The sequence below is a fragment of the Perissodus microlepis genome, chromosome 10 (genome assembly GCF_051167445.1).
Source record: "Perissodus microlepis isolate ML-2025 ecotype Zambia chromosome 10, ASM5116744v1, whole genome shotgun sequence".
NCBI classification, from domain to species: Eukaryota; Metazoa; Chordata; class Actinopteri; order Cichliformes; family Cichlidae; genus Perissodus; species Perissodus microlepis.
The window spans coordinates 15,059,084-15,080,265 of record NC_140470.1 but is presented as its reverse complement, the minus strand read 5'-3'; the positions used below and the strand labels follow the sequence as shown (position 1 = coordinate 15,080,265).

The 21,182-nt window shown below is 40.7% G+C and overlaps 2 protein-coding genes across 3 annotated transcripts; both read left to right on the top strand.

Moving 5' to 3' along the window:
- The first annotated feature begins 382 nt into the window (after positions 1-382).
- Positions 383-4,717, top strand: angptl5 (angiopoietin-like 5). The gene is made up of 8 exons (XM_084941383.1): positions 383-621; positions 1,552-1,723; positions 1,816-1,919; positions 2,005-2,098; positions 2,968-3,071; positions 3,156-3,276; positions 3,942-4,127; positions 4,273-4,717. The coding sequence occupies exons 1-8, from the start codon at positions 565-567 to the stop codon at positions 4,590-4,592; spliced, it is 1,158 nt and encodes a 385-aa protein (XP_084797509.1). The 5' UTR covers positions 383-564; the 3' UTR covers positions 4,593-4,717.
- A 2,630-nt stretch (positions 4,718-7,347) lies between these two features.
- On the top strand, positions 7,348-21,007 carry trpc6a (transient receptor potential cation channel, subfamily C, member 6a). 2 transcript variants are annotated; one of them, XM_084942369.1, is made up of 14 exons: positions 7,348-7,606; positions 8,470-8,798; positions 10,726-10,858; positions 11,642-11,942; positions 13,024-13,209; positions 14,410-14,574; positions 14,658-14,889; positions 14,994-15,221; positions 16,033-16,297; positions 17,092-17,287; positions 18,558-18,758; positions 18,937-18,993; positions 19,114-19,189; positions 19,278-21,007. In XM_084942369.1, the coding sequence occupies exons 1-14, from the start codon at positions 7,467-7,469 to the stop codon at positions 19,406-19,408; spliced, it is 2,640 nt and encodes an 879-aa protein (XP_084798495.1). In that variant the 5' UTR covers positions 7,348-7,466; the 3' UTR covers positions 19,409-21,007. The 2 variants fall into 2 exon arrangements, with proteins under 2 accessions (XP_084798495.1, XP_084798496.1); XM_084942370.1 differs by lacking the exon at positions 18,937-18,993.
- Positions 21,008-21,182: the final 175 nt, after the last annotated feature.

Here is a 21,182-nt window from a genome sequence, read left to right as displayed (position 1 = left end):
TCAAACAGAGTAACTGGGGGGAAATACGAGCAGCAAAGACACCCTGCCTTCACTCCTCCCTACCTTCAGCTGTAGCTCCCACGCAGAGACACAAGCAGAGGGAGAAGGTTCCTACATTAAAACAAGCTGCCCATTTCCCTTTTCCACATCTGTTTCTCATGCTGATGGCAGGATATAACCTGTAAAACAACAATGCTCGGTAATAGACACACTGAGGGGGAAGGTAATGGCTCTGAATCAGCAGATTCAGCTACTTGCCAGAGTTTTATCAACAAATGTGACCTCCTCTTTTAAAGGGTATGCTGTCATGGGAATTTAACAAGACAAAGTAGGAGTGACTGATGGAGGTGGAGAAAGAGCAGTTGGACAGGAAGTGTGGAGAAAAAAAAGTAGTTTAAAAACTGAAAGGAAGATGCAGAAATACTTCATAGATGAGCAGAGAAGACGATTAGAAAAGGAAAGAATTTGTGGAAAAATAAGCACATATGAAGGCGTGTCTGCTGGCGGACCGAATTCAGCTCCTTCAGCTCCTGGTGGAAATAATCACAGTCAGAAAAGACTGAGATGATGTGGACAGCAGCTGTCCTCCTGCTGCTTTTGCCTTCGCTTCTTTCCTACGCAGTATGTACCGCACTGCATGCTATGAATGTTTTTAACTTGTCATCTGTCTTATTGATCAATATCACTCCTCCATCAGGAGTTACAGCAGGAAGCTATAAATTATGACTTGTGAGGGAGCTGATTTAAAGGTGTTAAAGTGCTTCAAGAAATGCCCATATAATCACAGAGATTTAGAGGTTAGCCACGAATTTTTTTTAATTAGTTATATCATCTTTAAAATGATCATATTATGAGTTTGTGTTTTAAATGAAAGAAAATAAGTATTTTTTTAACAAAATATACAGGTAAAAGTATCTGTTATGCATATATATCCACATATTGTAAGTAGATTTTTAAATTTATTTTGCTGATGCAATAATGTGTAAGCAGCACGTTTCCAAAATGTTTTCTTAGGTGGAGTTTAACTCCTTATTAGAGCCGAGCAATCTTTCCAAGTAGGTTCAGTCATGTGAAACCTACTTGGTTTCAAAGGACTGTGCACAATTTCCATCCAAAACGTGCTGTAGTGGAACGATATAGTGAAATACCTCAAAGCCATATTTTACTGTCGGTTACAAATCTTTTTTCAGTTTATTGGAGTTTCTCTCAGCCAAGTGCGATATTTGACCTACAGCCCTGCTGATCCCATGATGAAAGTCTTTTTTTCCTTCAGTTGGTGGTGGAGAAGTTAAAACACAACAGCTAGTGTCTGCTTCCTGACTCAGGGGACTGAAGAACATCCCTTGAGTCAGGAAGTAGACTACAAACTACATTTTCTGTAGTACGTTTGAAATAAGAAACCATGTGATATATAAAAGGCAGAAAACAAACACAACGCTGACATTATTCAGTCTCTAATGAGCCACAGGAGTCATACTTTCCAGGCTAGTTACACATAAGTGCTGACTTATAGATTGAACTCTCTCATTGTCCTTTTCTCCTGATTTCCAGGACAAAGAGAACAGAGGTAATATAAACCAATCGGAATTAGACAATCGAGATTTCACTGATGTTCCTGTCAAAGATCAGAGACCTCTTGGTGAAGTCAAAGGTCAGGACTCATGCACCATCCCATGTGACATCACTGTCAAGCTCCTGCGAGATGAGAAACAATCCATTTGTGGTAAAGCCTTTTCTGATTCGTTGTGCTATTGTTAGCCCCATTACCTTCATGTGTTGTTCAGTGTGTGTGCTTTTGTGTGTGTGTGTGTTCAGGTCAGCTGCAGCAGTCTTTGCTTGCGTTTGGACGCAGCAACAGAAAACTGATGAGGGATGTGATGGAGGCGCAACAGAGAGCTCTGGACATCCTAAGCAGTCAGGTGACGAAGAGTCTGTTAAACATCTGTTAGGTGTTTCTGATCGTCAGACAGGCTGAATGTATTTACAGTGGTGTCATATTTCCAGGTCACAGAGTTGATGACCAAAGTGCAAACGCTCAGCTTGGAAGTTCAGAGAAGCAACACTGAGATGTACTCCATGAAACCTGTACAATCTCATGGTAACACACACACAAACACATACGATTGTAATTATAAAGCTTGAAAGACATAAACGCTAACTAGTAACACCCAGTGACATGGTGAATTATGAAAAGTACTGTACCTTTGGTGATTTAAGTTGTGAATCATTATTTAAGAAGATACTGAAGCTCCTTCCCCTTCCTGTTTTTCTTCTAATAGGCTACCCCTTACAAACATAAGGTTTAAACAGTAGGTTCAAACCAGAGATCACCATATTAATGACATCCCCCGTTTAAACATCATATAGAGCCAAGAGCTGAGTTTAATGTGATCTATGTTTATAACAGCATATAAATAAAAGATAATGTGGATATAAACACTATGGCCTCCCTTTGAGGATATCTTTAAACCTTGTGCATAATTTTGTCCATTATTTAAAAATGAAATTACCAGTATATCAGTTTTAGAAAAAGGTTTAAATAGAATCAACAGAACAGCATTTTTTCAAAATCTGAGGTTTGTAAAAGTTTATTTTTTCTGACCCACGAAGCCGCACCAGAAGGTATTTAAACCTTTAGTACATCAGAAATCTTCAAAATCAGCAAATTTGGAGGTACATATGTTCCACTAGATGCTGAACTGCACCACTAACTTGTACAGTCTATCATAACTCAATAGTTTGTGCCTCATTTGAGTAACAAAACAGCTCTGACAAATATATAATGATTGTGCGGCGAAGGCGGAGAATAAATTGATGCCATTTATATTAAGCTCAGTGACTAATTAATACATGAAGTGCACATTCCTTCAAGTCATTAGTGGCTATAAATCAAAAAAGTTGCTTCACCATAAATTTGATTAAATTGCTCTCCTGGTGACCAAACAGAGTGTTTGTTGCATTGATTAGGACGAGACTGCAGCGACATCAAGGAGAACCTCGTGTCAGTCGTCCCCAAGATCCCGAGTGGCATTTACATAGTCCACCCAGAGAACACTGACTCTTCATTTGAGGTACATGTATATAATTCATTCATTCACTCCTTCAGTGATTTATTCACTCTGTGGCCGACACTCAAAGCAAAGCTTGTCCTGCAGGTTTTCTGTGAGATGGACTATATGGGAGGCGGATGGACGGTGATGCAGAGGAGGAGTGACGGTTTAACTGACTTCAAAAGATCCTGGGATGGCTATGTCGATGGCTTTGGACACCTTGCAGGTTGTACATTATCAAAGAGATCCTCTTTGAGGTTGAACTGTTAAAAACAACATTAGATGGTGGTAAGCTAGATGCTCAAAATATACTTTATAGTATTAGTTAAAGAATGTTTTGGGAACCACTGACCAACATAATGTTCACTATCTACTGGACCTGAGGTTGTGGGATTCGTAGGTTTCCACTGTGAGTGAATTCAATTGCCACAACAACCATAATTATCCATCACTTTAAGGCTTAATACAGTCTAAAGGTGTGCGTTACAGAGTGTTTTACTTTTGGAATCGACTTTCTTGTTGATCCGGTCTAAAGCAGCCATTGGAGGAACTGCAGTCTAGGAGGAACTTTCATTTTTTATCAATGGTTTTTGCTTGAGCAGCACATAAAGTTGTGCTAGCATAACAACTAGCACAGAGGAAACGTTAGCAAAGCATGAAGAGGATAAGTTTTAATAGGCTGCTGCTATATATATAGGACTATGGGTGTATGGATGGCAGGCTAGCATTTTGATTCTGTTCCCAGTATTTATACTAAGGTTAGCTAGCCATCTGCTAGTGAGGTGTCATAGCATTTCCTAAAAGTTGTCACACCGTCTCATTTTTATCAATCTACACATGTTGAGAACTATACCTTTCACTTCACCACTAAATCTCTCGTCTTGTGTTTAGGAGAACACTGGTTGGGCCTGAGGAAGGTGTTTCACATAGTAAACCAGAAGGATACTCGATTCCAGCTTCACATTGCTCTAGTCTCCCATGATGATGTCACCTCTTATGCATCGTATGATGACTTCCGCCTTGACAGTGAAACGCAGTTCTTCAGCATACACCTGGGCAGATATGCAGGTAGCGCAGGTATGGCTTAATAAGTTAAACTTCACAAAACAAATGTTATTTTTTAAAAATTGCTAAAGTGCAAATTAAAACACCGGCGACCGGTCCACTTGGTTATTTTGTGTCTCCTGCATGTCTGCATGGATTTCTGCGTGCTCTGGTGCAGGTGATGCGTTTCGAGGCTACAACCAGGAACAGAACCAGGACACGGCACCGTTCAGTGCCTCAGATGTCGACAATGATGGCTGCAACCCTTTCTGCTCCATTGGCAATTGCACGGTGGAGAACTGCAGCATTCACCACAACCACACGGGGTGGTGGTTCAATCAGTGCGGTCTGGCAAATCTCAACGGCTCTCCCGAAGACACAGAGCGAAACCAGGGGCAGAGGACGCACATCGTGTGGGACACCTGGAGACACAACGGAGTCCCCTACACCATCAAATCTGTCACCATGAAGATCAGGAGGATTGCAACCAATAATTGAGAAATGATGGGAAGAAATGGATCATTGCAATGCATGACTGAAAGCTTCATTAAAACAGAATATAGTTCTTCTGGATTACTATTTTCACTGTGACCAACATAAAATAAAATAAAATCAGCCAATTACTTATGGTGTTCTTCTTCTTTTACACTAATTGCAAACTCTGCTGCATTCCTGTCAGTTTCAACTGATCTTGGTTCAGCTAACATACACACCAAGGTAAGGGAGGAGAACTTAAACTGATCCAGTCCAGTAGGTGGTGCTGTGAATCTCAGCAAAGTGTACCGATTGAGACCTACATCACATGCAGTTTATTAGTATTGACCAGATTATTTCTGTCACTATTGCAGCAGAAATAATCCACAACCATGAAATCCAAGATGTAATTAAAATGAAATATCCTTGTACATAAATCTAACCAGTTGCTGTGCAATTAGTGAGACTTAAAAAGTCAGTAGCCTGATTAGTAAAAAAGAAAAACCCTGCAAAGGTCTGATCAAACAGAAACTAAATGCGACCTCCCCGAATAAATACGTTAGCAAGCCAGAGGGCCTCTGTTGCTTCAGACACCCAGAGTACCCTCCCTGCTCCACAATCAAATCACTGGATTAGAGAGAAAAGGTTACCGAGGCTACAGCTGAAAACTGGGGCTTCTTCTTCCCCGAGGTCACATTCACACTGAAGTGTGAAACTGAATCAGCCCCCTGATTCATCTCAGTGTAACCACCGTGTTGAATCAGTCTGCAGAAACCTCATGGTTTCCCCCCCTCAGGTGCATCACATGATAGTCATTGATTAAAAGCAATCAAGTTTGGTAATCCTGTAAGACAGTAACGACCAACAGTAGCTCATACCTGCCTCAAGGTCGTGGTGTTAAAGACTTCCTGTTTCAGTAAATCTTTTACCAAATGATGATTCAATCAGGAAAGTTTCATGCGCATCAGAACTTTTGAGCGCTCCAAGAATCAGACGCCGTTATTATCGTCTCTCCAGATGAGCACTAGACACTTTGCAGCTGTAATGAAAACCGCAGCCTCTTGAGCACGCTGGCAGGACCTCAGACTGTTTAGTTTCGCCAGAAAATCACAGAAACTGGTGTATTCTAATCTCGCAGGTGTCCAACAAACCAGCGGTGATACTGATTTCTTATTATTCACACATTAGAGAAAGAAAACACAGAATAAAAAACAAACTCGGGAGAGTCTGGAGTGTGTCTAAGTTTTATCTGTTACATAAAAAATAAGAAAGAAGAAGTAAAGAAGAGCGAGAAAATGGTGGGATTGGGTGAAGGAAGGAGCTGCAGGTTCAGGTTGGTTTATTGGACAAAGAACAGATGCACAGGCTGCAGAACAGCTGCTTCCACACAGGAAACAATTTGGTCCGGGCCTTTGTGTGCGTGTGTGTTTTTCTTGTTCTTCCTCCCCTCCTTCTTCAGAGTTCAGCCCAACAAAACATGAACTATGAGAGAAATATCTTGAACTCAGGTGGCTTCATCATTTCAAGTGACGTCTTTAAAGTATACGGCTTTGGTAACTCTACTCCAGTTAGCTGCACCATTGTGGGCTTACATGTACGGTGTCCTGTTGGTGCCAAAGTTTATCTGTGTGTGTGATATATGTGTGTTTGTGCTTGTGTGTTTTAGCGTCAGTGAGTCAGGTGATAACACTGAAGGAGCGCTGGCTTTATGTGTGGTCTGGTATGCGTACATATCACCGCAGTTAATCAATACGCACACCCACACATGAGGAGGACACACAAAGGACTGTCCAGGTACTTGTCCACTCAGTGCCCCTCAGTAAGAGTGTGTATGTTTAGGCTGACAGTGTTTACATCCAGATCTCAGGTCTGTTCTGTTCAGACGAGCAAATCTTAACAAAAACCCACAATGGTGACATTTGTCAGACTTTACCCCCATTGCCTCGACTATTCTCCCAGTGAAATGTGACGCCCCTACGCCAAGACACATCCAAACTGGCTAATCTTCAGCAATCAGGTCCTTAAAAGGCAATTCTCTCTGCCACAATTGTGCATTGGAGATCCTGCTTTATCAGGCTGATTTCACGCTGAGACTTTTTACAGACTGTAAGGGGGTTTTTCATGTGAAATTCAGCTTGAAAGCAGACAAAAAGTGCTCTCAGCTGACATAGGTAGCAACAAAACAAATAAAAGAATTATGGGACAATAAAGCAGAAGATGATCACAATATTGCTGCAAAGAGCTACTAAAAGCTGGACAGTTGTAAACACATGAACACATGTGATTGGGTACAGAGTTTTCCCACACTGGACCAGGATCAGCTGAGAGCGGGAGCACACAGGAAGCAAAGTCTACAGGGAATTTAAACCCTGAGGAATCTCATGTGCTGTTCATCAGCCATCAGTCACTTCTGCACGCATGTACACACACACTAAAACTCTCAACACGTACTCTAAACAATGCAGTTTAAAATAGCATCTTACGAGTCAAAAATTACAACTATTGGTAAGACACTATATCATGAGAATATTTCATTTCTTTACTCCTATTTTTTTTTTTAACAAATCTGCCTTTATTGCCACAACTAATACTGAGTAATATCAAAGAAAGAGATGAAGGACTTGGTGAAACCGCTGAGACAAATATGACCCTACATCAGTAGTAACTCTGAGCCTGTTCAGTCGCAACCCTGAGCTTCCTCCCACATCTGTAAAGTTCAATACGTCACGTAAGGAAAAGTGTTGTGGGACGCAGAAGGATGCATTCTTTCTCAAGAACACCGAGAAAACCAGAGGGGGAGGGCGACAGAGAGACGGAGAGAGAGAGACGTGCCACAGGCACTTGATTAGTCTTTCACATGAAACGGGAGCACAGCCTCTGCTGTCGATCACCTCCAGGATGAACCACAGACCGCTTGCAGTTCATCATGCCAGCCGGACTGCAGGTTACAGCGACAGCCCCAGAGCCAGGAGCCGTGATAACCTGCTCATGTACGATGATTTTGGAGAGGAAACGTGTTGCTCCGGACGATGCCTTGGGTAAGTCTGCCAGAGGTGTAGCAGGCATATATGCTCATCCTCTGCATCTTTTTGTTAAAATCATGGATAAGACTGACAGATTTTAAAAAGTTTGAAGGAGAAGATAAAAAGTATTTGGACGCCTGATTGTAATTTTCACTAAATATTGCAAGCACAATGTTCTTCAGTTTGCATTCTTTAACTTGCAACCAGCAAAACAGCCACAGGTGCTCATTGGGTTTAACTCTAGGTCAGCGCTCTGGGATGGAGGGAGGGAGACTGATGTACATTAGAGAGTGTACTTCAGAACCCATGATCCATTAGTAAACGTAATTTAACTTATGAGTAACATAATGCTTATAATGTAAACCATTTTTTTGCATTTCCTGCCTCGTTATTTACATTAGCCTCAGTGCTCAGTGCTACAGGATTTCTCAACCTCTTCTTATGCTCCTCTCGTCACATACTGATGCCTGCTTGGGAATCCTTTTGGTCGTTTTAATGCACTGAGTACTTCGTTTTTATGTGCAAACCTTGTAAGCCATCATGGCATAAACAAACCTCATATGATGTAGCAGAACAGAATGTTAGATAATGCATCTTAAAGAATATTAAGAAAGAAATACAGAACCAGGAAAATGTTGTAACTTGATACTATTTCATCTGTTCTCCAGGTAAAAGTTAACTTACATCTACTAATTGCAGATTATGGTAGGCAAGTATATGAATGAGGTTAACTGTGATTCAGTGCTCTCTCACAGGTGTGTGGGTCTCTCTCTCATTACTTGTGTGGATAGCACACCTGCACCGTTCTGGTGGAGAACTACATTGTGTGTAAATTCATGTGTGGACCATACATCGAGTGTTTTTTCTGTTTCTGGCAGCCACAGTAACTCTGAGCGACAGCTTATGGCTCGTCTCACTGCTGCTAAACGACGCCAGGCTCTCCGTGGACCTGCCTACATGTTCTCAGCTCCCTCAGTCAGCCTGTCAGAGGTTGAGCAGCGTTTCCTGGAAGCAGCTGAATACGGGAACATACCAGAGGTGCGGCGTATGCTGCTGCATGTACCCAACTTGAACGTCAACGCTGTTGACTACATGGGCCAAAATGCACTGCAGCTGGCAGTGGCCAACGAACATCTGGAGGTGACAGAGCTGCTGCTGGGGAGGGCAGACTTGGCCAGAGTGGGCGACGCTCTCCTTTTAGCCATCAGTAAGACCTGATTATTTGTGTATGGCCAAAAACACATAATATGGCAAAATCTCTATATCACTCAAAAGTTCCAAAGATGTCAGACACAACACATTGCTTGACTGGATGGAACCACAGTTATTTAACAGTTTATCCGTTAATCTGTGTCCTTACATAGCTGTGTCTCTTTATGGGTCTAGTGACATTGCTTAATAATAATGATTAATGGCCTCAGTTCTGTTAACCCCTCTGTACCACAGCCTCTGAGTCAAGTTTCTCATACATCCTGCAGCCACTCAGCCGCCTGCAAAAATGTTACCACAGTTGCATTGGCATTTTTCTGCTCAAACGGGCCAGACTTGGACCATTTCTGGTGAAATACTTTGTGTTTAGGTTGAGGAGATTGTTGATGACTACTTTTTTACATTTTACTTATTTCTTTATATTTTGCTAGGACAATGCGAGTGTAGTGTATAAAGCAAAAAGAGTGCAATTCTAACAAACTTTAAAATCAATGTTTGGTATCACCACCTTTATTCTTTAACATAGTTTCAGCTCTTGTAGCTTCATTCTCTGGTCTGTTGAAGGAAATTCAAAGTTTTACTTTGGATGTTGGCTGCCTTCTGTTCTCTGTCAAGATCTCACACTGCTTAAATAATGCTGATGTCCGAGCTCTGGGGAGGCCAATCCATCACTGATAGTATGCAAGTGTGTGTTTTTCTATACAGATATGCTTTTACTGATCATTGGCAGTGTGTTTGGGATGACTGTCATGCTGAATAATGAAGCCACTGACAATCAGATGCTTTTCAGCTGGTATTGCATGACGGATCAAAATCTGAGTTTACTTTTCTGTGTTCGTAATTTCATCGGTTTTAACAACATCTTCAACACCACTGTCTATGATGCCTGAAACCTTTAAAGACTCTCCACCAGCTGTACTTACTGTTGTACGTCTCTGCTGACCTCCTTCATACATAATAATGATGATTTGAACCAGAATGTTCATATTTGGATTCAGTGCTCAATATGACCCGTTGCTACAGATTTTCAGTCCACTTATTGGGAAATTTGGCAAACCTCAGTTTTCCTGTTTTCCTTCTTTAAGAAGGTCTTCTTGACAGCCACCCTTCCAATGAGGCCAGTGAACAGTAAATGGATCAGCTGAAGATTCAGATGCGTCTCTCAGGTCTGGACTGAAAATGAGGGGAAAAGAAGCCAATGCCTAAAGAAAAACCTTTGAAAGACCCTGAGAAATCGTGGAGAACTACTGCCCAAGACGACTAAACTTTGGCTTTTGCAAAATCCTGTCTAGCTAAGTTGCTAACATGCTAATTTAGCACGAGTACAAAAGACTAGACTTTTAGCCTCTTCTGTTAGCAGTTACAAGATTTAAAAGATTGATGCTTTAAAAAAAGACAATATTAAAGGTTGGTTCCATTGTTCTGAGGATGTATGTTTTTTTCTTTAGTAAGTCATCATTTAAAAAAAAAAATACAGGCGATGTAGTATTGAAAAACTGTGACCAACCTGAGTAGATAGCCTACATCACGGGTTCTCCAAGTATGGCCTGTGGGATAACGGCAGTCCTTATCAAAATCTATTATGCACTGCAAGCATCGGAAGGAAAATATACATTTGATTTCTCCACAGTTTATGTTTTAAGGTAGTAAAATATGAGTCCAAAGGACCATTTTCTTTCAAGTTGAGCTATTCTGTTTGAGCCATTATGCTAACAAATGATTAGGAAATTTAACAACTACTTCAGTAATGGTTAAAAATACTTTAAACCAGCCCAAAAACTGCAATAATGATCACAAATTCCAGCAAACTACCAAATGCTATGTAAGCTAACATTTTGGAGTTATCGTTAAGATTCAGCAATTTTAGCAACAGCAGTGTAAATGGAAGTTGTACCACCAACAAGTTTGCTCCGTTTTTGTTTTAGGTAAAGGTTATGTTCGCATCACAGAGACTTTGCTGGGCCACCCTTCATTTAGAGACGCCCGTCGTCTAACAGCAAGCCCTGTTCAGGCAGACATGTTGGATGACTTCTATGCTTATGATGAGGACGGGACAAGGTATGTGTGAGGAAGAGGTGTTTCATTACTTACATTTGTATATTTGTTTAAGGTAATAGCGGACACTTTATTAGGCACATTTGCACTTTAGGAAAACATTTGGAACATGCATAAACATGAGACTTTTTTAGATATGTTTTGAGTATTTATTAAACACCTCAATGGTTTGTGTGATTCTGTCTTTCAGACACTTGAGCAGCTACTCAGTTTATGATGGGCAGATGCTGTAAGATAAAGAGACAGTATTAGCCACAAATGTAACCGGTTATTGTGTGGTTAAGAGAAGTGTGGGTAGTGCATTTATGCGATAATTATGAACATGGGTGCTGATGTTATTGCAAGGCAAAGTGGTCACTCACCTGTTTTCCACTTTGTCTTCTTCAGGGTGGTGGGGGCATTAAAGAAACTAAGTTTAGAAGTCTTGGCAGATGGATTTAGCAGCAAATCATTTTCCTGTTTACAGTCTTTGTGCTAAGCTAAGCTAGTTCTGGCAGTAGCTTCATATGTGCTGATGGGAGATATTATATCTAATCTATCTCTGAACAAGAAAGCAGTTAAATATGTTCCACAACTGTCATAGTCTCATGATGGATGCACTGACTGCTCCAGCTGCTGATATTTTTTTTTTGCTTTTTTGCAGTTAGTTTGCAGAAAAGTTCATTAAATAAATTCATAACATTCATAAAAATGTTGAAACTTAAACCTCATTTGCAGAAACGAAGCTAAGGCGAATGCTGATACTGCGTACTATCTGCATGTTTCTCTGTGTGTAAATTCCTGCAGGTTTTCTCATGACGTGACTCCAGTGATACTGGCTGCACACTGTCAGGAATATGAAATTGTTTACACCCTGCTAAGTAAAGGGGCTCGCATCGATCCGCCTCATGACTACTTCTGTGGCTGTGACTCGTGCAACTACCAGCAGCAGTTTGACTCCTTCAGCCACTCCCGATCGAGGATCAATGCCTACAGAGGACTCGCCAGTCCTGCTTACCTCTCCTTGTCTAATGAGGATCCAGTGCTGGCAGCACTGGAGCTCAGCAATGAACTGGCCATGCTAGCTAATATTGAGAAAGAATTTAAGGTACAAATACAACGACAAGAACAAAAATACAAACACAAGTCCGGCAGAACTAATGTGCACTGTCTGTTATCACTGCTGTACACATACCCTAAAACATACCCATGAACATTTTATGAACCTTAAGAGAAGAACAGACGAGGGTCTAGATCCTGTGGTCACTGTTCAGATTTTTGGTTTGACACATAAACAACAGCTGTAATTATTGCTGGGCTCAGAGTACCAAAGTATGCTGTGGGTACTGTATAATAAATAAACAACAGGATGCCTGAGCAGAGATGTCCAAATACAGCCTACACATTTTTTTCTTGATGTTCATGCTTTGAAAAGTATTTGCCCCCTTCCCGATTTCTTATTCGTTTCCATATTTGTCACACTTGGAAGAACACAAAGGCTTGCTCACATTGCCAAGACTTTTGGGAAATATTCTGTGGGCTGATGAGACAGAAGTTGAACTTTTTAGAAGCTTTGTATCCTGTTACATGTGGCATAAAACTAGCAAAGCATTCCATAACAAGAACATGACAACAGCCAAACACGGTGGTGGTGATGTAGTGTGATGGTCGGAGGCTGCTTTGCTGCTTCAAGACCTGGATGACTTGCTGTTGACTTGATATATTCATGAATTCTGCTCTCTAACAGGAAATCCTGAAGGAGAATGTCCATTCATTCCCTGAAGCTCAAGAGCACTCAGGTTAAGCAGCAATGACATGGAGTGGCCTAGTCAAACTCTGGTCTCAGACTTTGACTAGACGGAGATGCTTTGACATCACCGTAAACAGACTGTTCACGCTCAAACACCCTCCAATGTGGCTGAATGACAACAATACTGCATGGAAGAGTAGGCTAAAAATTCCTCCACAGCGTTGTGAAAGACTCACTGTCAGCTTTCAGAAATGCATGATTGCTGTTTTTGCTACTAGAAATAGCACAAACAGTTATTAGGTTTAGGGGCAAGTGCTCTCAATAAATGAAAACATCATTTAAAAACTACCTTTTGCATTTACTTGCATCTTACTAGCATCTTACCAAATCATCTCAAATGTTTCACTCCTGATGCACGTTTCCTCCGTCATGTTTCTAGAATGACTACTCCCGCCTTTCAAGCCAGTGCAAGGACTACGTGGTGGGCCTTCTGGACCTGTGTCGCAGCACGGAGGAAGTTGAGGCCATATTAAATGGAGAAACTGACTCGGACGATAGCTATGATGTACCAGGTCGCCCCTCCCTCACACGGCTCAAATTAGCCATCAAATACGAGCTCAAAAAGGTCAGTGTGTTCTCAAACAGACAATGACACAGCAGCAGGATAAAACATGGGTTTTCCGAGCAAGTTAGAAGTATTGCAAACATTTATCTATGCTATGGGAGCAGCATAACCCATTTAGATTGATATCCCACTAAAAACTGTCATTGTCATTCCAGTTGTGGCTCCTGCTTGAGCATACGACATGGAGCCAAACTGATATGTTGGCCGATAACAGCTTTTTGCCGATATATCAGTATTGGCAAATAATTTCCATTTTTAGGTTGATAAATGAAAACTAAAGAAGAGAACGAAGAAACATCACTCAACTGTGTTGCGAAGGTTATTACATAATTTTTCCACTAGAAGGCGCTCTGCAGCTCCCGTGTTGGAAAAGTGTTCAGAACAACCAGCTGATCTGAGCAGAGTTGGGCAGAGTGTAAACGAGTCATGTTACAATAAAACAAGTTTATTTTTAAACTGCTTTGTTATACTATCTTAGTAAAAAGTAACTACACATAACAAATTTTGGGGAAATTTGTTTTTTCTAGCGTGCCTGAAAGAAAAAAAAATATCGGCTAATATATCAGATTTTTAAATCACCAAATATCAGTAATGGTGTCTGTCTCAAAAATTTCTATATGAGTTGGACTGTCAGTAACATTACTGCATGAGGGTAACAAACTTTTAAAATCAGACAAATATCCAAAGGTGAGAAAAACAACAACAACAACAACAACAACAGCTATGGATGCTGGGAAACAATACCTAATTATAAGATCAATTAAAAAAATAGAAATGAAAAATGGAATTTATAGTGTGAAACATCAAAATGCTGTTGTCAAGTGTTTTTAATATAAAGATATTTGTAGCACTTAGTCACGTTGAGCTGAGTCTGAACTCATCTGTCTTCATTTCTAATTGCAGCTGTGTGATGTAATCGTTTTAGAAGCCAATTTGTGTGGTTTAAATCATTCATCAGTTTGTAAAATGCCAGAAAATTACTCTTCATAAATCAATTAAATGTTCAGATCAATAAAAACCAAAATAAATCTGCTCTAGTTTCAGCTCTCAGGTGTAATGGATTTCTGCTTTTCTCTGTTTCAAATAAATAAAAATAGAATCACACTTTAAGGATTCTACCTTAAGCTTCCAGTAGCCTTTATTTTCCTGTTTCCTTCTCCTTAACTCTTCTGTCCTACTTCTTTCATCTGTGCCTTTCAGTTTGTGGCTCATCCTAACTGCCAGCAACAGCTGCTGAGTATCTGGTATGAGAACCTGCCTGGCCTGAGACAACAAACCACTGCCATCAAACTGCTGGTGGTGCTGGCGGTGGCTATAGGACTGCCTGGACTGGCTGTGGCTTACTGGATTGCCCCATGCACCAGAGTAAGTAATATTTACATCCATAAAGATCATTCACAGTACAAGCTTTCCTCTCACCCTTCCGTTATTCCATCTCTCATTCTCAGGTGGGAAAAGTGATGCGTAGCCCCTTCATGAAGTTTGTGGCTCATGCCTCATCCTTTACAATTTTCCTGGGTCTTCTCATCCTGAATGCTGCTGACCGCTTTGCAGGCACCACCCTGCTGCCAAACATGACACACCATCAGCTCCCGGGCAGCTCTGACCCTCTGCTGCTCTACCGCATGACTACAACACCCTTCACTTGGATGGAGATCCTTATCATCTCATGGGTCATAGGTGAGCATAAGATGATGATAGATAATAAAAAAGCAAACAATTAAAAAAAAACAAATAAACATCTACCGAATCATGTCATTTGTGTTCTTGTGCTCCTGCTGCAGGTATGATTTGGGCAGAGGTAAAGGAGATCTGGAGTCAAGGACCAGGGGAGTACCTGGTTGAGCCGTGGAACTTTTTGGATTTTGGGATGCTCGCCATCTTCCTGGCTTCCTTTAGCTGCCGCTTCTCTGCGCTGAGACACGCTAACTTAGCACAGACCTCTGTGTACGCAAACTACACAACGTTGATTAATGTCACACTGCCTAAGGAGATACGCTACTTCACTATGGGTGAGCAGTTTCACATTTTCACACATCACATGAACTAATTCAAATACCATGATGTGCTTGATTTATACAGCAGCAAACCACTTGAAAAGAACCCCCAACAACCAGACAACCCCCTATAAACAAGTACTTGGTGACAGTGGGAAGTAAAGACTCCTTTCTAACAGGAAGAAACCTCTTGCAGGGAGGGGTAGCCATGCGCCATAACTGATTGGGGGTGAGGGGAGAGTCTTTACAGGACAATCTGTGTTATAGTAGACCCTTTCCTTTACAATATTAAGCACCTTGAAGTGACTGTTGTTGTAATTTGGCACTGTATACATAAGATTGAATTGAAACAGAACAAAAGACACATGTTTCCTTCCTGCTGGGGGACACTGCCATGAGGTGATGTGATTGGCTGGAAACAACTTTTAGGCAGGTTGCAAGCATCAAAGTAACATCGGCAGAAATGCCAGAACCCAAGGTTTCAGAGCTGAAGATTGATTTATAAGGAAAAGATTCACTTCACTTGTTCATGGCTTTAATGTTGTGTCTGTTGTAGCTGTCAGTCTATAGATGTAAAAAGTAAAAAGTATCACTGTCGCCCTAGATTTTCCTGTGCTTATTGGCAAATTAACTTTTGTTTTTTCCTTCTCTTTAAGAGAACAAGATGAAATTAAGCAGCGTGGCTAACACATCCTTTGTTAAATAGCATTTTTAGTGCCCGGCTTGTGCTCATTTATCAAAATATCCTCTTCAGTCTGCCTTAAAATAATAATTGCAAGCTTTAATCAAAGGTGATTTTCTGACTTACGCTTGTGTTTTTTTGTAGCTCGTATCGAGTGGGTGGCGTCAGATCCCCAGTTGGTATCAGAGGGCCTGTACGCGGTCGCAGTGGTGCTGAGCTTCTCTCGGATTGCTTATATCCTCCCGGCCAACGAAAGCTTCGGTCCCCTGCAAATCTCTTTGGGAAGGACAGTAAAGGACATTTTTAAGTTCATGGTCATTTTCATCTTGGTCTTTCTGGCGTTCATGATCGGCATGTTCAACCTGTACTCTTACTACCTGGGTGCAAAACAAAATGATGCCTTCACAACGTAAGTCAATACCAGTGAACATCTGAATTTGTTTTTTTTATCTATTTATTTTTTTCATCAACTTGCACAGACGAATTCATCATGAATCTTGATTCCATTCTTGATCAACAATGGATTACCAATCCAAACAAGGATATCACCACAAGGGTTCACAGATATTTTATATCCTGATCCTTTCTAACTATTCTTATCCAAGATCTGAGAGCTGTTTCTTTGGTAGACCCACTCATTTTGTGGTTATTACAGTTAAAAGAAGCCCCAACATTTTTGTGGCTTGTCACCATTTAAAACTAAGCCCTTGGGACCCTTATCACTGGTTGTGGTTATAGTGTGGACAAAACTTATCATCAGTGCACCCAGGAGGGATTTGATCTCCCCACAGCTGAAGAAGTTTTGAGTCCAGAAAAAGTTAAAGTATCTTGGATTTCAAAACAAAGAGCAAAATTATGTGGCAGTAATGAAAATAATCTTGCATTTATCTTGGGACCCATTAGCACAAATAGTTACAGCTAAACCTTTACACAGTCATAATAGAGTATTATAAAAATATGACATGTTGCCTCAAAATCAGATTCATTATGCCAAATAAATTCATGCTAAACTTGCATGTTTGTGCAATAATGTCAACACTATTCTGAATTATTCTGTAATTTTAACTCCAAAAACCATTTTGTCCTTCTGTTGATTTACTAAAAGAGTATCTCTGACATTGATGGTGTACGGCTGGTTTGAATTCAAAAATAACTTCCCTCTGTTCTCCCTCTGTCCCTTTATTTGTCTGTGCGTCCGTCCAGCCTGGAGGAGAGCTTCAAGACATTGTTCTGGGCTATATTTGGACTGTCTGAGGTCAGATCCGTAGTGATCAACAACGGACACAAATTCATCGAGAACACTGGTTACGTCCTGTACGGAGTTTACAATGTTACCATGGTGATAGTGCTGCTCAACATGCTCATTGCCATGATTAATAGTTCCTTCCAGGAGATTGAGGTAGGTCATTAAGACGGTAAATCATTCTGTGCCCCAGATGCATGCTTGAAAATATGAAGCATGGGCTGAAAAAGCAGCCCCACGTGTAGCGCACGTTGAACTGGTACTTATATAGCACTAACTCTAACAAAGATTCACTACAAGGTTCATTCACCCAAGCACACACACATTCATAAAGAGAAATAATGTCATTTAAATTAAGATATAAAGGGAAGCAAATTACTTTCATTTATTTGTGTCACAGAATGTGAATACAACTAAATTAAATCAGGGCCTTTTCCTTTACCCAGCAATTATGCCTGTATAGACCCACCTGTGGGTAAAGTGTCCTGCTGTGTGGACTTGGTAAACCCCCACTTATCCCATCTGAGCCCCAATTAGGTGAGCCCACACAGGGCTGACAGCAGTGTTGGCCTTGGAGTCTCTATAAGAGTTTTCTGTAAGCCCGCTGTGGGTTGCCCACAGAAAACCTACGTGAGCCCCATGTAGGCTAGCCCATGAGGGGCCCATAGCAGTTTTACCCCTTTGCCCTCCCAAGAAGTAATTCTGTGGGTGCCCCACAGTGGATGCATCTAATGTAGGGCCCATAGTCATTTTTTCCTTTTGGATTCCTGTGAGGATTTTCATATAGTGGGCTTACCCATAGAAAACCCTCATTAAAACACCTATGGGTTAGCCCATTAAGGCCCCACATTAGTTTTACCCCCTGGGCTAACCCATAGGTGTCTTCTGTGGGTAACCCATAGTGAATTTGCCCTGCTCACTGCTTACTCAGGTCCACACTTCACCCATACCTACCCACTGTGTGCCCATGCGGGTATGTTTGCTGACACATTGTTTATAAAAAGGCGAGCCTATATAGGGAAACGTGATTATTGTGGAGAAGACGAAACTGTTGAACATATTTTATTACTTTGTCAGAGGTAGTATTAACCTGAGTTAGGATTTGAGTTTTCCTTCTTTTTTTTCTTTGAGGGCAAGTGGCCCCATAGTAATTGACATGTTTGCTTAACAAGCAAGAGATCCTTGGTTTTAACTTTGGGAGGAGACATAAATCCATTTGGAGTTGTGTGAGGAAGGACTGTTGTTAGAATCTGCTATGTCAATATGTGGAGACCCCTTGTGAATAAAGGAGTGGCTGGTCCACACTTCATACCAACTGGTGGTTGTAATGCACCACAGGCTTTTTCCCCTTCTGTCCTGTCAAACATGTATATTTCCCTTCCCTGATACATTTCCCCGTTTTCCTCATGATTTTTAATTTTTTTAGGATGATGCTGACGTCGAGTGGAAGTTTGCTCGTGCAAAACTTTGGTTCTCCTACTTTGAGGAGGGAAGGACACTCCCTGTGCCCTTCAACCTAGTCCCCAGCCCAAAATCTATGCTCGGACTGGCCACAGGCATCAAGTCCTTGCTCCTGCAGTTAGTTGAAGGACACAGCAAGGAGAAAAATGAGACACAACTCAACCAGGTACCACACAGTATGGCGATTAATTCCCTAATATATCCAATATTTATCCTTACGCAGCTTGAAAGGTAACATGATAGTTCAGCGTTAGTGGCAGAGCCTTAGCACCTCCCAGTGGTATTACTGCCACACCACAGAAATGTCACAATTCTGTTCAGCTAATTTGAGCTCAATTTTCCAGCTTGGAGTAAGCAAAAAGTCAGGATATGGTGCTTCTACCAGCCGAACCAGATATCAGGCATGTGTTTGTGTATTTCACTATGTTTTAAAACACAATTTTATTACTTGTTTTAATGTGTGATTTTTGCACAGAACATTTTGTTCATAATTCGAACCCCTTTTCCTTTACTGGTTACAGAAGATCATGAAGCGGCTAATAAAGCGGTACATCATCAAAGCGCAAGCAGACAGAGAGAGCGATGACATCACTGAAGGTAAAATAATAAAGAGCACCATTTGTCCTCCCATGCTGGCATCAACATTTTCTTTGATAGCTTTGCATCTATCTTTTTTTTAATCCAGGAGAGCTGAAAGAAATCAAGCAGGACATTTCCAGTTTGCGATATGAGCTGCTAGAAGAAAAAGCACAAAACCTGGAGACGCTCGATGGGCTGCTGAAGAGGCTGGGAGAGATCAGTACGCCTTCATCGTAGCAATGTCTGTCATAAATGAAGAGCGCAAAGATTAAGTGCCTACTCACTGTCAAAAGATGCTGTATACATAGTGACACAACATTACTAACGATAAACGACAATGCACGTATGTGAATATAAACATTAAATATAAAAGGTCAAATGTATGTGACCGACAGTGTGATACACATTTTTTTGTAAAGTACAGACTCAATTTAAATATTCTATACTTATCTACACACACACACACACACACACACACTGTACTGTCCAAAAATCACTACCTATCAGTTCTTCATATTTTGCTTCCAGGTGGTCAGACCTTATTGTAATTTTTAAGGTGGTCTTAATCAATAGTTCTCCAGCTTTCTGAAGCTCTTTCAAAGTTTTTCATTTCATTTCACTAATTTTTCAGTCCAGTCCTTGTACCTGACCATTTTCATGCCATTTAACCCTGATTTATGAGTTATAAATCTAATTCAACATAGCAAAGAATAAATTTAAATTGTACATTTAGGCATTTTGTTAGTAGCAGCCAATTGTTTTCCTTAATCCAATCTACAAAAAAGCCAACGATAACACAGTTTGACAGGCATGAAATGGTACTTTTGCACCAGCAATGTGATTCCTAAAAGATATATTGGTAAAAAAAAACTGGGATATCTTGGCATGGTGTGCAGTATATCCTCAAAATCTCCAATGGGCAGGAAACCGGACAGGTGAGGGTCAAAAGAAGTGGCAGATCTATAAAATTATCTACAGCACAAATGAAAAAAAAATCAGCAAAGACCTGACAGGACCTGGGAGATGCATCTGGCCTTTCAGTCAATCTATTACTGTTCAACGAAGTAGAAGAAAATGGTCTCAGTGTAAGGGTGGCTGTCAAGAAGCCATTCTTAAGGAAGGGAAACGGGGGAGAAAAGGCTGAGTTATGCCAAATTGCAAAAGAACTGAACGGAAAATCAGCGGGAACAGGTCTTATGAAGTGATGAATTCAAATTTGAAGTTTTTGATTCACTATGTTTGAGGATATCAGGAGAGGGGCACACCATTGAGTGTCTACAGCCATCTGTTGCACATGGTTGATACTCTGTCATGATTTCTGATTGCATTTCAGCCATAGGTGTTCGAGATCTTGTCAGCACTAACTGAAACATGAACACAGAAAAGTCATCATCATCATTTGATCCACAATGCAGTACCATCTGGAAAGCATCTGACTAGATTAGAATGACATGACAAACACACTAGAAATGCAGAAAAATCATACTTGAATAAAAACACACACAATGGATGACTATCAGTGATGGTGCATTATTGAACTAGTGTGGGATCATCATGACAGAGAATGAAACAAAAGGCAGCAACATCCGAAGACAAGCTTTGGATATTTAAGCAGTCTTCTATTCCTGAAGAATACAAGAGGTCAGGCTATGTTGAAGAATAAAGGTGTCCGTACCAAATATTAACTTTCAAGCTTATTAGTACAAACTCTGCTTTTACCTATGACTCAATATTTGCATGCAAGTTTGCACACATCTCATCGAATCTATTCCTATTTTTCCCAGGAAAATATAAAGAACTGAAGGATGGCTCAAGACTTTTGCACAGTGTTGCAGATACACAAGTTTCCTTTTGTGTCGATATAATTTACATTTCTTATTTTCTACACATTTATTAAAAATATACTTATATACTATAATATACTATACTAAGCTATCAAGACAATAGTTATTAAAAGTAGTACATAATCAAAACCTGGTAAACTGAAAATGCAAAATAAGAAACGTGCATT